The sequence below is a fragment of the Mauremys mutica genome, chromosome 2 (genome assembly GCF_020497125.1).
Source record: "Mauremys mutica isolate MM-2020 ecotype Southern chromosome 2, ASM2049712v1, whole genome shotgun sequence".
NCBI classification, from domain to species: Eukaryota; Metazoa; Chordata; order Testudines; family Geoemydidae; genus Mauremys; species Mauremys mutica.
In genome coordinates this window covers 126,394,625-126,412,111 of record NC_059073.1, presented here as the reverse complement: position 1 = coordinate 126,412,111, position 17,487 = coordinate 126,394,625, and the positions used below count along the sequence as shown (strand labels likewise).

The following is a 17,487-nucleotide window of genomic DNA, read 5'->3' as shown; positions in this document are numbered from 1 at the left end:
TGTACACTGAAATTTACATATAAATCCAAATATACAGGTTTGTAATTCTCAGAGGATTGTGTACTATTAAACAGTATTTTTAAAGCAGTAATACTAGGAATTTGTGTTCTATCACCAAAAAATTTGCCTCCTCACACCTTCTAGAAAAGGCCACAGATTGTTAAAGTAAAGAAATAGATATTGACAGACACGTGGCCCGTAATACAGAGTAACTGTTGGGTATCGGAGGATGGTTACAAAAGTGCAATTTTGTTATCCATAATACCATGAGATTTTTTAAAAGCCTCCCTTTAAGCACACTGACTACTTCCCTCTTAGAAATGGACTGACAAGGGCTCTGGAAAAGGATTTAAAATCTTTCACATTGAATGCTGATATTGCTATTTGTCACAAATGACACTTTTCACCAAGCTAGCTGCCACTTGCATTAGGCGCAGAAAGGCCAGTTTGAGTATTTTTGTAATTTTCCAGTATTTACTACTTTCAGAAGACTCGATTTAGCAAAATGGGGTGTGATTTTTGATGAGCTGTGAATTTTGTTTTGTGTTATTATTTTCTAATGGTTTGTACATGAATGTAAATATATTCTTGAAAGCCAAGATGCAAGCTGTGCCCCTAAGGACTGAGGTTTAGAGAATAATCCCCCTAAAAAATTCTACGCATTCAATATTGCTTGTAAACACCACTCTCGAGATTAGAGGGGAAGAGATCAAGGGAAGGCATGGAAACAAAAATGACACATTTAAAAATAATCTCTCTCCTTTTTATAAATTGGCTATAAGCTCTAAAGTATTTGGCCCAAGACAAGTTGATCTCCTACAGTCATGAGCAACTTCAAATAGCATTTGACAGGACAGAGACACTAGCCTTTCATCTTGTAATCTTACTCTTCACAGCACCAGCATTGTAAGAGGCTTGAAAAGAAGCATACGCAGATGTGCGGCTTTTAAAATCATTGCAAGGATACAGGACAGCAAATACACAGACTATCAAAACCTACACATCTGAAAGCGTTGTACAGTTGAATGTTAAGGAAAAAAATATATGAAATTTGATGAAGGAGACACAATATAGAACTTTGTAGAAAAATGCCACACTTACCTAGTTAAAAATTCCACCACAGCATCTCCCAAAAATTCTAAACGTTCATTGTGGTTAATCCTGCAAAAGTGTTTTGAGATTTATCATCAGTAACCCCAGTTAATTTTGGTTATTTGTACAGTAAAGTTTAATTCTTTTGGTGATCAGGAAGGGAATGATCCTGCTGCTTTCCTATTTTGATACTTTCCTCTCTGATACATAGCAAAGAACACGTTATCAAACTCAGAACTGATAGCACAGGTCTCTGAATCTTCATAGATTATTTATCAGCATTTAACAGGGAGAAAGGAGGCAAAATTTCTGACTAGCAGTGCGTAATGGCATGCTGAGATCAGGCTTTGTGTGCTTTGCCATGGACACCAGGTGATTTAAAATGAATCACCAACCTTAGCTCTGTGTGCTGCTGGGGAGAGGTCTATAATAAACAGAAACACCTCCTGGACCTGATGACTCTACAATGGATTTGTTGGTGCATCTCCAACTACATGGCAGTCTGTATGTGCTTTTATTTTTCACAGTCCCTTTAATGTCAAAGACAAGTGTCCTCTGCCCCATTTTCTGAGATTTCCTTCAGGCTCGTAGGAGGACTTACTAGAACGGAAGAAGATACCTTCAAAGACTCTATCAAACTAATAAGAGCTTTGTTCTCTTTCTTTTCCTCTCTTGCTCTCACTTTTTTTTAATTGCTTCTATGAGTGCTCTCTCTTTTCTTTTTGTTTAAAATTTTTTTTCCAAGCCCTCCCCCATTAACAGGTTTATTAATAGGTAAGGGACAGAAAGCTAGGCAATACCAGCTGAGTAAGATAGGGACCTAGTGTCAGTACAGAATATCTCAAGCTACTGCAAATAACTTATGCGTGCTTAACTTTAATCACGTGGAGTAGCCCCATTGATTTCATAGGTCATGTCTGCAGAATCGAGGCCTAAGATATTGGTGGTTTCTTTCCAGAGGCCCCTTTTCAAGTGTCTGACAGCTTTTATTGCAATTTGCTCCCCCTCAAATTATTAAAACACTCATCTAACACTTTAAAAAGCAGAACTTTGGTAGGGGTTCAAGCACCAAATACTATTTAAAAGCGAAGTGTTAGTTATACTATAACTTCTCTTTGTAGAGGCATAATGGCAAACAGAGCTGAGAAGTGTGGATTTTCCAGTCCATTCAGCTGAGACAGGATAATTACTGAGTGCTTTCTCCCTGTTTTTCTTTCTGTTTGGGAGAAGGAATTACTTTTTGATGGCTATTAGACCTAGACTTACAAATATTATTTTATAATTGGGAGTACAATAGCGTAAATACACCAGAACGCAAAGAAAAATCTAAAGAGACTAGATTGAATCTTTAGGCTGAGCCCTGTGTTTGGGGACAGAGTGTAGCAGCACGATCCATGGGGAGCATCACTCAGAATCACAATTCCTCCTCTGCTGCTCTCACCTTGCCCCAAAGCGGGATGTGGATTGGAATAATTTACAATAACCCTTTTAGGGTTGTATAGCGTCATGCACCCAGCATCACCTCATCCTCTTGTTCGCAGGTGTTCCTGCTTCCTCCACCCACACCCAGAGCAGTACTCTGGGAGAGTCCTACATGGGTGTGCATGGAGGTAGAATCACAGAAACAGGGTTGGAAGGGAACTCGAGACGTCATCAAGTCCAGCCCTTACACTAAGGCAGGACCAAGTAGCTCTAGACCATCCTTGATGGGTTCTTATCCAGTCTGTTCTTAAAAACCTCTAATGATGGGGATCCCACACAACCTCCCTATTCCAGACCCTACCTACTCTTAGTGTTAAGCATTTTTTTTTTCTAATATCTAACCTTAACCTCCCTTGCTGCAGATTATGCCCATTACTACTTGGCCTACCTTTAATGGACAAGGAGAACAACTGAATATCATTCTCTTTTTTAACAGCCCTGAACATATTTGCAGACTGTTATTGGATCCCTCCTCAGTCTTCATTTCTCACGACTAAACATGCCCAGTTTGTTTTACTTTTCCTCATAGGTCAGGTTTTCTAAACCTTTTAACATTTTTGTTGTTCTTCTCTGGACTCTCTCTAATTTGTCCACATCTTTCCTAATGTGTGGTGCCCAGAACTGGACCGCACTGAGTAGAGTGGGACAATTACCTCCCATGTCTTACTTATGACACTCCTGTTAACACACCCCGGAGTGATATTAGCCTTTTTAGAAACTGCATCACATTGTTGACTTATATTCAATTTGTGATCCACTATAACTCCCAGATCTATTTCAGCAGTACCACCACATAGACATTTATTCTCCATTTTGTAGTTGTGCACTTAAGTTTTAAGATTTCCTTCCCAAATTCAGTACTTTGCTCTTGTCTTTATTGAATCTTGTTGATTTCAGACCAATTTTCTAATTCTCTAATAGGTAGGATGACCCAAGTCTCTCTTACTCGCTTTGGTTAGCCCCGCAGGACCAGGGCAACTAGAACTGATTACAAAGCATGTCTTAAATGCAAATTTTAAGCAATACAAATGTAATTCATTTGCACAGAATTCTTAGTGACTTAGTTAACTATTATATTTGTCATTATAATTATTATAATTGGTTATTAAGCTAAACAATTAATTTTGTAGTAAACATATTGTTCCATGTTATTATATATATTCATTTATATTGGGCCAAATTCTGTGTCACCCATGCTCATTTTGAGTGATACCTTACTTTATCAGTAGCCTTGTTGATTTCAATAGGACTATTCATGCAGTAAGATACTACTCACTATGAGTAAGGGTGGCACAGAATCTAGTTCCTGATCATTTTTTCAGTACAGTGGAAAGTTTGTGCTATGCACATGCAGTAAAATAAATGTAGCATTTCATTGTTCACCATTTGAGCTGTCCAAATAGAAGTATTAATGATTCTTTAAGTTTTGTGGACTGAAGCAGATTTTCTTTAGGAGCTCTCTTAAATCTCTTGTTCACTGCAAGTATTACAAAGCGGGTGCTTGGTTTTCTGTGCCTTGCAAAAGGATGTTTTTGGCAAATGGTGGCTTTGCAAGCTCAGAGTAACACCCTTTTTAAAGACTTTTTCTATTCACCACTCTTGCTGTTCCTCATTTTCAAAAAAAAACCAACAACAAAAAACACTTGATTTTATTCAAAAACCAAAAACAATATTTTTGGAGCGATTTTCCTTTCCTTGCACATGCATATAAATAAGTATGTGTGTACACACACTTACTTCCCTACAGTTAAAAATCATCTGGCTGTTTTGTTACAAAAGTTTTTAAGAAACTAGAGTTGAATTTTCATTTTTAGTTAACCTTCTAGGTCCAAGAAAAAGACTGATCAGCACACATTAGCATATAACTAAAATGCTGGAAGCATTACCTGGAAGGAGTCGGATCATCTTGCCCAAGGCGGGACATAATATTTATCAAGGTGTTTATTCCTGTAAAAATAAACAATACTGAACAGTTATTAAAAATCATCACCAATTTCATTGAAGTAATTTCCTCAAACGTCACTTTGTATTTACCATGCAAAACTCTCACTTTGCATTTAAAAAAACATACAAACAAAAAATGCCATTGGGACAATCAGAAAGCAGAAACACCACAGATCCAGAGTTAAATTACAGCAGGACATTTTTATTCAGGTATAATCCTTATAGGGACTAATGGCTAGGTAATGGCTGCCCACAGGAAACTGCTTTTACATTCATAGAGCCACATATAAAGTCACAGAAAGGCCAAGCTCCCCACCTCAAACATTGTATGAACAACAGACGATTTGTATTACTGCAGTTGCCTGTATTTACGGGAGAAAGAAGTTGTGCAGCAGAGCCCACACATTTGACAGCCGCACTGCTTCCTTGTTTCAGCAGGATTTCATAGCAGTGTTTCAAAGAGGTCTCATTAATAAGACTTCACAATTTTTATAAAATATACTTCAGTCGACTTATTGCATTATGAAAATATCAGTGATACACTTGTCAAAAATAAAACAAAGTATATTCTGTGATGTATTATCCTTGCTTATTTTATCAGCTCCAATAATTCAGAATAGATCTCCCGGTCAATTATTATTATTATTTGTTAATTATTTGTATTACCATGTGCTCAAGCATTAGAAACTTCCACTGAAATTCTCTCCTAGAGCTAATCTTCACTGCCGTGTTAGCTCAAGGTATAATCCTTGAGTGTTGCCCCTAATCTGATTCCCATGCACACACAAAACTCTCTAGCTCCAGGTAAGTGGTGGTTTAAACTCAAGATAGCTAGCCCTCAGGGGCGGTCGGTGTGTGTGCGTGCGTGCTCGAGTGTTATTTAAGCTCCAGCTAGTAGTGAAGTGTGGATGCAGCTACTTTGCACTGCTGACACAATCACTCACTGTGACCACCCTCACTCCAGCTAGGCTAACTTCATTCACAGAGTTAACTTGAGCTAACGCTGCAGTGAAGACAAGCCCTCAGGAGAATATAGGTTGAACAAGCATCAATTAGGTGGCAGTTCTTCTTAGAGGCTAAGGATGGTGAGAGAGAAAACAATAATGGTGTAATTGAATACCCTTTTTCCTCATGTGCATGTGGTGGACTTTTCGGTCTCCATACTTGGGCTGTCGAATCCCACAGTTGGACAAGGAATTTCTTGCGTGGTCTGGATTCATTCCGAAGTTTAGGTGATGGCTTGGATGAGTCATGGCAAGCTAGAAAGCAGCATGTGCAAGTCAAAAACTGGGTTTATTTTTGCAAACGCTAAGAGCAATGTTAGATTGGTAGCTGCTAACAACAGCTATTTCTCAGTTTGAAGACATGCTATGATGTGCTGTTGGCAATTAGTAACTCTGGTTCAAGCAATTAAAATGTAGGATGTACGGCTTCAGATATGTCACGAAACGCATCATTTATGCGTGATCACTACTTAAACTAATTAACTTTAAAAAGCTTTCTAAAGAAATACATTCGTTTTTGAAAGAAAAAAAAATTCTGAATTGTCAATTTGCCCTAAAATGTTTTGCTTGCTAACTTGGCTGAACTATGTTAAACAATATGAAGATTTGCATAGTACAAAAACCATGAAATCTAATACTATTACTACATGAATTTATTTATATACCGCAATACCATTTCAAGCATTTGTAACTCAATACAAATATGTAAAGCATCAATAAGGAGAGCCTCGTCTTTTTTTGGGTAAAAGAGCGATGATCGAATTTCTGCTCACCAAAGGCCAGACTCTGCTACTCTTGCTCACAATGAATAGCCCTTTACTCTCATTGCCTTTGCTGGGACCCCTCTCAGAGCAACGTATTAGGGAAGGTGAATAGGAGTGGCAGACTTGAGCCCTATATTTAGTTTGTACTGTAAGCACTACCAGGAACTTGCATCTTTGCTGCTATCACTGTATAAAGGGCAGTAGAAATGGGAGGTATCAGTAGCAATTAATACAGTGAAGACAAAGACTTAGGACCCAATCCTGCAAACATACATATGAGAACTGTTAGCTGCCCCATGGCGTTAAAATGGGACTACTTATACGCAGAAAGTTAGTCAGGAAATATTTGTAGGATTGGGGCCTTCGATGCTAAACAGCTCCTTTGCCCTCTTCACGCAAACACAGCTTATTTTAACTATTGTTGGACCAAATTGTTATTCAACTTGCGCATTTCCCCTCAAATCCTTGTTAAATACCTAATTAGTACTAACTACAGTTTGCCAAACCTATCCCTCTAAAACACTTTCTCCTCTAAAACAGAACACACTAAAACTTATCAGAATGGTTAAAACAAAAACACACGAAACACCCCTCAGGGTCTCTTCTCTGTCAGGTCTTTAAATGCATGCTGTATGATGAAACATACATCATCACTGGGAGATTACGTAGTTGTATATTTGGCATCCTATGCACAGTTATTTAAATGGTAAAATATAAATCTCACTAGGGACTCTCTCTCCTAGAACAAATTCTTAGTATTCAATAAGCATGCATAAGGATCAAGCCTAGATAAAGTGCCTTTGTGCATTTAGTGTGATTTATGTTGGTGCACCTTGTCTTATGCTTTCCTTGATTATTGATAACTTATTTGCTTTTTGCTTCAAGTGTTCTATTATGGCAGTTAGTAGGGTTTTATGGCTGTATTTTTCTTTTTTTTTTTTTAATAATCTTTAACACGAAAACCCAGGAAATTTGAAAAAAATCTATGCTCATAATTAAGCATAAGACCCATCCCCTCTATTCTCGAACTAATCTGGTTTGTACAAGGAGTACAAAGCATTTCAGTGTTTTTATTAATAATTCTTGATTCATTATATGTTAAAAAAAAAAGAAAAAAAACCCCAAAGTGAAGCACCTAAATATTAGCAATTAAATTTGAAAATATATATAAAATACACTTTTTGCACTAAAATAGGTTGATAACATAGATCTACTTACTTATTTTTGCCCTTTAATTTAGATCTGCAATAGACAGTTTTTGCTGAGAGAGTCCCAGTGTGCAAAAATGCACTTGCACAACTGATTGATCATGCAACACAGACGTATTAAAACCCCAAAAGATACACAACTTCTCTCTTTCACTTTGTAACAGTGAACATTTCAACAAACACCTGTACGCCTGAAGAGACATCTGTCTGTTCATAGCTTTGAACACAACGGATTCTTCATGAAATAATAAACTACAAAATAATACAAGGCAAAATTTACAGACACATCCGCAGTATGACACTAGTTTTTCAGAACTCGGCAAGTAAAGGAATGCACTAAGTAATAAAAACATAATCTTGCATTCGTATATAATGCTTTTAATCCTGCAGAATTCCATGATTTACAAACCACAAGCAGTGGAAACCTGATTTTACAGATTCTCACAGGACACTTGGAACCTTTTAAAGATCAGAGGTGCAAATAATCAGGTACTTTCCAAGATCAGCAATAGACCTCATTTCTCCAGTTAGTGGGTTCAGCAGGATTTACACACATAAGCTTAACTATCTTGGGGACAATGGTCATGCATGCAGCTCTCCCTCCCCTTGCTCCACAGGAGCAGAGCTTCAGTCATCCAGAACTCAAATGGCAAATTAGTATGTAATTTGTCTTTTAGCATTTCTTACCTGTAGCAAGCATCGATCTTGAAAGGTGTAGCCTATCAACTTGTCCAAATGCATCAGACATTGATGGTAGCGAATATGGTGGGTGAGAACAGGAAGCATCATTGCATGCTAGGAAAATAATTGCAATGAGGAAAACTATTCATTTACAAAACACAGAGAACCCAACTGAGTAACAATCAAACACTTAAAGAAGTTTAGCTTGTTATGACACGATTAATTTTACTTTGTTTTGATTTACATGAGAAATAAACTAAAAATAATAATGGCCTTACGCCCTTCAATGAATATAACTAAATTAGAACCTACCCCATGGGTATTAATTACCAAGAAAAACAAAACAGTCTTCTATTGAAGTACTCTGTTGGGTGGAAAGATTCTTCTGCTGCATATTGCTGAATATATCAAGGCATATCAAGGTAAAGTTAAGTAGTGACAGAACATTACATGGCCATCTGGCACTTGCTACAATATGCAGACTTTGATTAGTATGAAAAAAAAAAAAAAAAAAAAGAAGACTCAAGGCCAGGTTAGGCCTCTGACATAATTTTAAAGTATAATATTTCATAAACCACCAAGATGAGGAAAGGTCATTTTATATCACTTGACCCCTGGGATAATAGGGTCGCAAGGCATCCGGTTTTCGACCGGAATTCCTGGTCAAAAAGGGACCCTGGCAGCTCCGGTCAGTGGCTCAGAGGAGCTAAGGCCTGCCCTGGCTCCAGGCGGCTCCTGGAAGCAGTTGGCATGTCCCTGCTGCCCCTAGTAGAAGGGGCAGCCAGGGGCAGGGAGGCTCCGCGCACTGCCCTTGCCCCGAGCGCCAGCTCTACAGCTCCCATAGACCAGGAACGGCAGTTAATGGGAGCTGCGGGGGCGGCGCCTGCAGGCGAGGGCAGCGTGTGGAGTCGCCTGACCGCACCTCCACCTAGGGGCTGCAGGGACATGTTGCCATTTCCAGGGAGCCGCCCAAAGTAAGCGCCACCCCAACCCCTTGCCCCAGGTCGGAACCCCCTCCTACACCCAAACTCCCTCCCAGAGCCCGCACCCCAACTCCCTGCCCCAGCCCTGAGTTCCCTCCCTCAACAAAACTCCCTTCCGGAGCCCATACCCACAGCCCCTCCTGCACCCCAAGCCACTGCCCCAGCCCTGAGCCCCATCCTGCATCCCAAATCCTCATCCCCGACCCCACCTCAGAGCCTGCACCCCCTGCCAGAGCCCACAACCCCTTCTCCCCCCAACCCCTGCCCCAGACCTAAGCCTCCTCCTACAGCTGAAACCCCTCATCCACGGCCCCACCCCAGAGCCTGCACCCCCTGGCTGGAGCCCACAACCCCTCTCGGACCCCTACCCCCTGCCCCAGCCCTTCCTGCACTCTGAACCCCCTCCTGCACCCCAAACCCTTCATCCCCCGCCCCATCCCAAAGCCTGCACCCCCAGCCAGAGCCCTCACCCCCTCCCGCACCCCAACCCCCTGCCTGGAACCCCCTCCTACATCCTGAACCCCTCATTCTGGCCCCACCCCAGACCTCCCGCACCACAACTCCCTGCCCCAGCCTGTTGAAAGTGAGTGAGGGTGGGGGAGAGTGAGCAACGGAAAGACGGGTGATGGAGTAAGCGGGGGCAGGGCCTCAGGGAAGGGGCAAGGGTGTTCGGTTTTGTGTGATAAGAAAGTTGGCAATCCTATGGGATAACCAGCTTTTTACAAGTTACTAAGCACTTCTTTCAAGATGGCAGGTAGGAAAATTGTGCAGTATAAAGTTACATTCTCATTGCCATCTTGCTTTCACCAACATCCTCATGAGAATTCAGTGGCCAATGTTTTCAAATATTATGAAGGACTGAATTCTAGCAGTTCTGGAGATATTGACACTAGAAAGAGTTGGAAAGGGAGTTACAAAGTTGCTATTTGGCCGTCTAGCAAAAACGCTCTGGGTAATATTTTCAAAACTGAAATGGGAGTTAGGTGTCCAAATCCCAGTGACTTTCAATAAGAGTAGGATTCCTAAGTGCACTTTGAAAATCTCCCCCTTTATACACTTTTCTAAGCATTGGTTTTAGACTAGAGATCTGGGGAAAATAATTGATAACTGAACAAGTAGCACAGGTTACCCTATTCTGTTATGCCAAGAGTAAAGTTTTTATGGAAGAATAAGAAATATAAGAATTATAGTGGCTAAATCATAATATGTAATTTAAAATCATACTTTATATATGCAAGTAAAATAATGAATGCTTTTACAATATGCAATATAAAATTGTAATTCCTACTGTAATTAGCAAAATCAAGTTTAAGTATTCATAGAAACAAGACTTATTTGAAGATGAAATCTGAAAATTATCCATGTATCACTTCACAATGAATGCAAAGCGTATGATTAAAGGGGATGAATGAACAGAATGGATGTATAGAAGAAAATTAGTTAAGCATGTATAACAGATCATGTAATTTATGGGGTTAAGTGTCTTTGTGGATTTTGGTATGTTGGTGAAGCTAAGCACTGTCACAGAGTAAGAACCGGTGAACATAACAGTGCTATGAGATTATAAGGATTACCTTTTGTTGAAAAGAGCATAATATTGCATTGGGGGGGGGGGGGTGGTTAGAATGAAATGTGGGTTAACACTGCAGATGTGATGACTGGCAAGAACTATCTTACTGGGAAGTGAAAACACTGTTGCTGAATAGAATTAGATTTAAATGAATTTCTAACATTTAAATTAAAATCCAATACTGTTAGTAGTTTCTCTCATAACAATCTCGGGGGGGGGGAGGGGTCGACCCCCGACTATATGTTCTATAACTGTGCTTCTTGTGCATCTTCATTCTTGACCACTTCATCAAAAAATAAATCATCTCAAGGACCAGTGACGTATACCCACCAGTTCACTATTTCTCTGCATTTTCTGTCCACTGTAGTAGCCTTCTGGGCAACCAGAATAATTATACGGGGAATTGGTACACAGACCACAGTTTTAATACTATTTGTACACAGCAAGCAGTATGTTTGGCCCCAGTTTGTAGTACTGATATATCAACATTTTAGATTTTTATTTAGAAGTTCAACTAGTAAGGAATTGGTCTATTTCTGATGATAAACATGAGGTACACAGAATGTCTTTATTTAGACTCTTGTAATTATATTGACAAAGTGTTGTTTTCCTGACACCAAATATGTGATTAATTTGACTAATATCTGTCAGATAGGATTATGGCTATTTAACATTCCCAATTCTTTTTAGGGGAACACTTCCCAACCCCTCCCTCCCCACAAAAAACAACTTAAAAACTGCATTAGGCAAATTAATGGATACTGAAGAAATATGGTCTCTTCTGGAACTATAGCATAATAGGCAGGAGAGCCATTACACCATCTGATTAAAGCTATTTTGGGTATAAGAATGATTCTTTGTAAGTAATAATTTAATAGCAGCAAAGAAGATGTGCCCTCCACCTGCCCAATAATTCTGAATTACTTCACACAAAACAGAGCCATTTTAATCAGAGCACTTCACTCCTTCTCTCCCTGTTTGCAAGTGCTTCATTTTGGAAAATGCCAACACTGGCATTATACTTTGTGCAACAGAGTGATTTAAAATTATTAGAGTACTTCAATGTTTATAAAAAGAATTTTGATCTTCTAAACTACAGAGCTTTTAAGAATTAAAGTAAACCAATAATTTTAAATCGCTCTGCATTAAGACTGCCTGCAGAATTGATTTACATTCATTTAGTTTTTACTCTAATCTGGCAAAAGGCATATCTGAAAAACAGCAACAGCAATCTTTCATTTTAAAGATGCATAGTTTAGTCTCCTTGTGACCTCTTAAAGAAATCCAAACAATTGACTAGTCTAATTTATTGTTTTAGATGTACAAAACACTATGTGAAATTATGTTTTATACTCATTGCTCTTTGGTGATTTGCTGTCCTTCAACAATTAAAAAAACCCAAGAATGTCTAATAAGACATTATAAGATACATTGTAAAAAAAAATTACTAAAGAGATAAATCAGTTTCTAAACTCTCAAATTAGGAAATATATGCACAGTTTGTCTTAAAGTGTAGCAACAAATATATTAGATAGCAAAAGTTAGAACAAACTCACAAATTCCTATAGCTATGGGATGGTACACTGTGCTGGTATCCTGTCTCAGACCTTATAAACAGTACTGGCATCAAAAAGAAGTCTTAGATGGAGGACAAATTATTTTTACTGGGTTTTGGATTTAAATATTCATCCTCCATCAAGACTGCTCCTTACGCTTTGCCAGGAAGAAATAAGTTGACAGGATATGGGTTCAATACAAGCACAAGGATTATTAACTAAACATTTGTCACACTGTATGCAATGTCCGATTTGCATTACACATTGCTAGGTCAACATTAATTAAACCTGGAAACATGGAGCCTTGAATTAGCATCTTTGAAACAAATTTCACAGATTTATTTGTGTGTGTTGCATTATTAACCTTTGTGTCAGTATTCATGGACTCTGTCACGTCCCTTGCTCTGGGATAGAACTCTTTTTTTTTTTTTTAATGCATCTTTCAAATATATTACTGCTGGGCAAATTCTTTTTTTTGTTTCCAATTTAAAAGTTAAAAAAAAGTTGTGGTTTGTGGGTTTTTCCCCTTTAATATACAACAGTTTAAACTCTCCTTGAAGATATGATTTAAAAAAAAAAGTTTTATTAAAAAAAGGCAGATTTACAGACTAACAAGCCCTGAAACAACATTAGCTTCTTTGGTCTTTTTTACACTGGGGTTTTATCCTGGTTACAGTCATTGTCAGGCACCAGTGTAGCCGTACAACTACTATAAACCACAATTTGCACCAGCACAGATTACCCTTGTTTCTTTCAGGGGTAAGTGCCACCAGTGCAAATAGCACTGTCTATACCAGTGCAGCAATACCAGTGACAGTTCTCTATAATGTAGCAGGGGCAACTCACCCTGTGTAGCTAAGGCCTTAACATTGCAAATTTAGGAGACATTAATCTGCTATTAACTAACAAAAGAAACTGATTTCAGGAAGGATCTCTAGCGTCTAATAATCACCTGGCAGACATCAGAACGAATACCAGTTTTCCAGAATCCTTGGCTGCTTAACTCCACTGTCACTTCTCGTCTCATTGTGTTTTTCTGCCTGATTTTCTGCAGCGCTTCCTAGAAAGGGAGGGAATGGCGCAGCTGTGAGAAACTTTCTACAAAAAAAAAAAGCAATATGAAACCACATGTGGGTGTGAAAAACAGACATTAGGGTGTTAGGATTGTGTATTTGAGAATGGGTTTTATTTATTTATTTATTTGTAAAGCATACTTTCAGAGAGCAATTTTTAAACCTAAATCTTGGTAATGATGTAAGCTGGGGTGGCCTGGATGCCCACAAATATGACAAAGGGCTGCACGTGGCTCAGTCTCCTTATCCTGATAAGCTGCAGGGTGAGGACAAAGCTGACTAATCACAGACTTTTGCTGAAGATGAAATGAACAAAGCCATTCCTATGCATCTATTGAGTGAGATGCAAGTATAAGCAAATACAGTGAAACCCCACTATAATGCTCCCCACGGCAATGCAAATTCGGATATAACACGATCATAAAAAAAAAGAAATGTGCCTTCCCCCCTGCCCCCGCTTCCTCTTTTGGCAAGAAGAGCCATTCTCCTCCCCAGCTGCTCCTTGCTCTTCCTCTGCCCCTTGCACGTCTCCCCTGCTCTCCTCAAGTGTTTCCCTCTCTCGCTGCATGGCTGAGAGCCCCGGCTGCTGGAGTTGCATTGCTTCCCCTTTTGGCGAGAAGAACTGTTCTCCTCCCCTGCTGCTCCTTGCTCTTCCTCTGCCAGCTTGAAACTGACCGGCTTGAAACGGTAAATTTTCGTAACCCCGCTATGCCGCAACCCCATATTTATCATGATCAATTTTTTGGACCCAATCATCGCGTTATAGTGGGGTTTCACTGTACCATTTCTCTCTGGAATTCCTGACATCTGATACTCCATCACAAGGCTCGGGTGAGAAACAACCAACCCTTCATTCATGTGGGTAAGAGACAGACCTTTATTATCTATCCCCAGTCACCTTATAACGGATCTGGGTTAAAGCCAATACCTCTCTTACGGAACAGGGGGTCAGTAGCCACTGATACCAGAGGCTCCTACTATGAAACCTTCCCACTTTATCCAAGCATTAAAACTGCACTGCCTTGACCTTGAGAAGCTGGTCTTCTGCAGGCTGTTTATTTCTGTTTCTGAAATATGGCAAGGGCACCTACAGCCTTGGATGGGAGTCCTCCCGCCCCCCTTTTATTTTTTGTATAAATCAGAAGAAATAAATAGAATAAATAATCCAGCACGTTAGGGTCTCTCAGTCTGAATTTAGGTCCTGATACTGTAAATGTCCCTATGAGTATGTCGACTCCCACATATATCATGGGAAACAGTCACTGCATATTTTCTTCTAATTGAGAACGAGGAACTTTACTTGAATAATGGGCTAAAGATAAAAGTTACATCTCTCCTCTCTCTCTAGGTTTCACTGCAGGGCCCCTGCTGAGAACTTCCCCCTCCCTGCTGCCTGCTTCAGTTTTAAGGGAACTATACATAGCTCTTTAGGGCACAGACAGTCTCTTTGTTTTGAGTTTGTACAGTGTCTAGCACAGTGTACAGTAGACACGTCCGGCCTGCGGGACCCTCCTGCCCGGCCCCTGAGCTCCTGCCCCAGGAGGTTCGCCCCCGGTCCCTCCCCCGCTGTTCCCCCTCCCCTGCAGCCTCAGCTCACTGCGCCGCCGGCGCAATGCTCTGGGCGGTGGGGCTGCGAGCTCCTGGGGCAGCGCAGCTACAGAGCCCGGCCTGACCCGGGGATCTGTGCTGCGTGGTGCGTGGCTGGCACCAGCCGGGTGGTGCGGCTATAGCGCCGCCAGCCACTGGTGATCTAGGCAGCGCGGTAAGGAGGCGGGGGGCTGGTCGGGGGCGGGGGTGTGGATAGGGGTCGGGGAGGTCAGAGGGCAGGGAACAGGGGGGTTGAATGGGGGCAGTCAGGAAGGAGGGGGGGTTGGATGGGGAGGTGGGGGTTAGTCAGAGGCAGGAGTTCTGGGGACAGTCAGGGAACAGGGAGAAGGGGTGGTTGGATGGTGCAGGAGTCCCAGGGGGGCAGTCAGGAATGAGAAGAGGGGTTGGATGGGGTGGCGGGGAGCAGTCGGGGGACAGGGAGCGGAGGGTGGTGGATGGGGCAGGAATCCCGGGGGGGGCCCATCAGGGAACAGGGTGGGTTGGATGGGGCAGGAGACCGGGGGGGGGGCAATCAGGGGGTGAGAACCGGGGCGGGGGGGTCAGATAGGGGGTGGGGGCGGGCCATGCCTGGCTTTTTGAGAAGGCACAGCCTTCGTAACTGGCCCTCCATACAATTTCCAAAACCCAATGTGGCCCTCAGGCCAAAAAGTTTGCCCGCCCCTGGTCTAGCACAAAGGCTTCCTCCCGGTCCATGACTGAAGCTCCTAGGCACCACCTCAATACAAATAATGATGTAGCATCCCATAATCACATTGAAATTAATGGCATAATGAGCAGGTGTGTATGAAGCCCTGTTCCCTTAGGCCCAAATCCAAATGCCAATGGGCTGTGGACAGAGGCCATAAATTGTAAACTCTTTAGGGGTAGGCTATTTAAGGTCTTCTAGTCTTTTATACAGTACCATGCATATCACAGCATCATCAGTGCCCAATTCTGAATACATTTTTTCTTTTTCTTTTTTTTTAAATTCACATGCCAATTACAGCAGCCTGCCAGCTCCTACTAAGTATCAGAGGGGTAGCCGTGTTAGTCTGGTTCTGTAGAAGCAGCAAAGAATCCTGTGGCACCTTATAGACTAACAGACGTTTTGCAGCATGAGCTTTCGTGGGTGAATACCCACTTCTTCAGATGCAAGTGGTGGAAATTTCCTGGGGCAGGTATATATAAGCAAGCAAGAAGCAAGCTAGAGATAACGAGGTTAGATCAATCAGGGTGGATGAGGCCCTGTTCTAGCAGTTGAGGTGTGAAAACCAAGGGAGGAGAAACTGGTTCTGTAATTGGCAAGCCATTCACAGTCTTTGTTTAGTCCTGAGCTGATGGTGTCAAATTTGCAGATGAACTGGAGCTCAGCAGTTTCTCTTTGAAGTCTGGTCCTAAAGTTTTTTTGCTGTAGGATGGCCACCTTAAGATCTGCTATTGTGTGGCCAGGGAGGTTGAAGTGTTCTCCTACAGGTTTTTGTATATTGCCATTCCTAATGTCTGATTTGTGTCCATTTATCCTTTTCCTTAGAGACTGTCCAGTTTGGCCGATGTACATAGCAGAGGGGCATTGCTGGCATATGATGGCATATATTACATTGGTGGAAGTGCAGGTGAATGAACCGGTGATGTTGTGGCTGATCTGGTTTGGTCCTGTGATGGTGTTGCTGGTGTAGATATGTGGGCAGAGTTGGCATCGAGGTTTGTTGCATGGATTGGTTCCTGAGCTAGAGTTACTATGGTGCGGTGTGCAGTTGCTGGTGAGAATATGCTTCAGGTTGGCAGGTTGTCTGTGGGCGAGAACTGGTCTGCCACCCAAGGCCTGTGAAAGTGTGGGATCATTGTCCAGGATGGGTTGTAGATCCCTGATGATGCGTTGTAGGGGTTTTAGCTGGGGACTGTATGTGATCCTGGACGCCCCATCATCTCGGGCATTGGAACTCTCACTGAAGGACTGTCTGGATATGTAGACTCTCTACTCAGACCCTATGCTACCAGCACTCCCAGCTATCTCCGTGACACCACTGATTTCCTGAGGAAACTACAATGCATTGGTGACCTTCCAGAAAACACCATCCTAGCCACCATGGATGTAGAGGCTCTCTACACAAACATCCCACATACTGATGGAATACAAGCTGTCAGGAACAGTATCCCTGATGATGCCACAGCACACCTGGTTGCTGAGCTCTGTGGCTTTATCCTCACACACAACTATTTCAAATTTGCTGACAATATATATCTCCAGATCAGTGGCACCGCTATGGGCACCCGCATGGCCCCACAATATGCCAATATTTTTATGGCCGACCTGGAACAACGCTTCCTCAGCTCCCGTCCACTCACGCCCCTTCTCTACCTACGCTACATCGATGACATCTTCATCATCTGGACCCATGGGAAGGAGACTCTGGAAAAATTCCACCACGATTTCAACAGCTTCCACCCCTCCATCAACCTCAGCCTGGACCAATCTACACGGGAGGTCCACTTCCTAGACACCACGGTGCAAATAAGTGATGGTCACATCAACACCACCCTAT

At 41.6% G+C, this 17,487-nt stretch overlaps 1 protein-coding gene across 2 annotated transcripts in view; it reads right to left on the bottom strand.

Annotated features, from left to right (window-relative positions):
* DROSHA (drosha ribonuclease III) overlaps positions 1 to 17,487 on the bottom strand; it is a 118,395-nt gene that overhangs the window by 40,845 nt on the left and 60,063 nt on the right. For both annotated transcript variants that reach the window (XM_045003835.1, XM_045003836.1), the window contains 5 exons: positions 13,237 to 13,344; positions 8,182 to 8,289; positions 5,639 to 5,777; positions 4,461 to 4,521; positions 1,102 to 1,161 (listed from right to left, as the gene is read on the bottom strand). In XM_045003835.1, the coding sequence (XP_044859770.1) occupies positions 1,102 to 1,161; positions 4,461 to 4,521; positions 5,639 to 5,777; positions 8,182 to 8,289; positions 13,237 to 13,344 (476 nt within the window). The remainder of the gene's footprint in view (positions 1 to 1,101; positions 1,162 to 4,460; positions 4,522 to 5,638; positions 5,778 to 8,181; positions 8,290 to 13,236; positions 13,345 to 17,487) is intronic.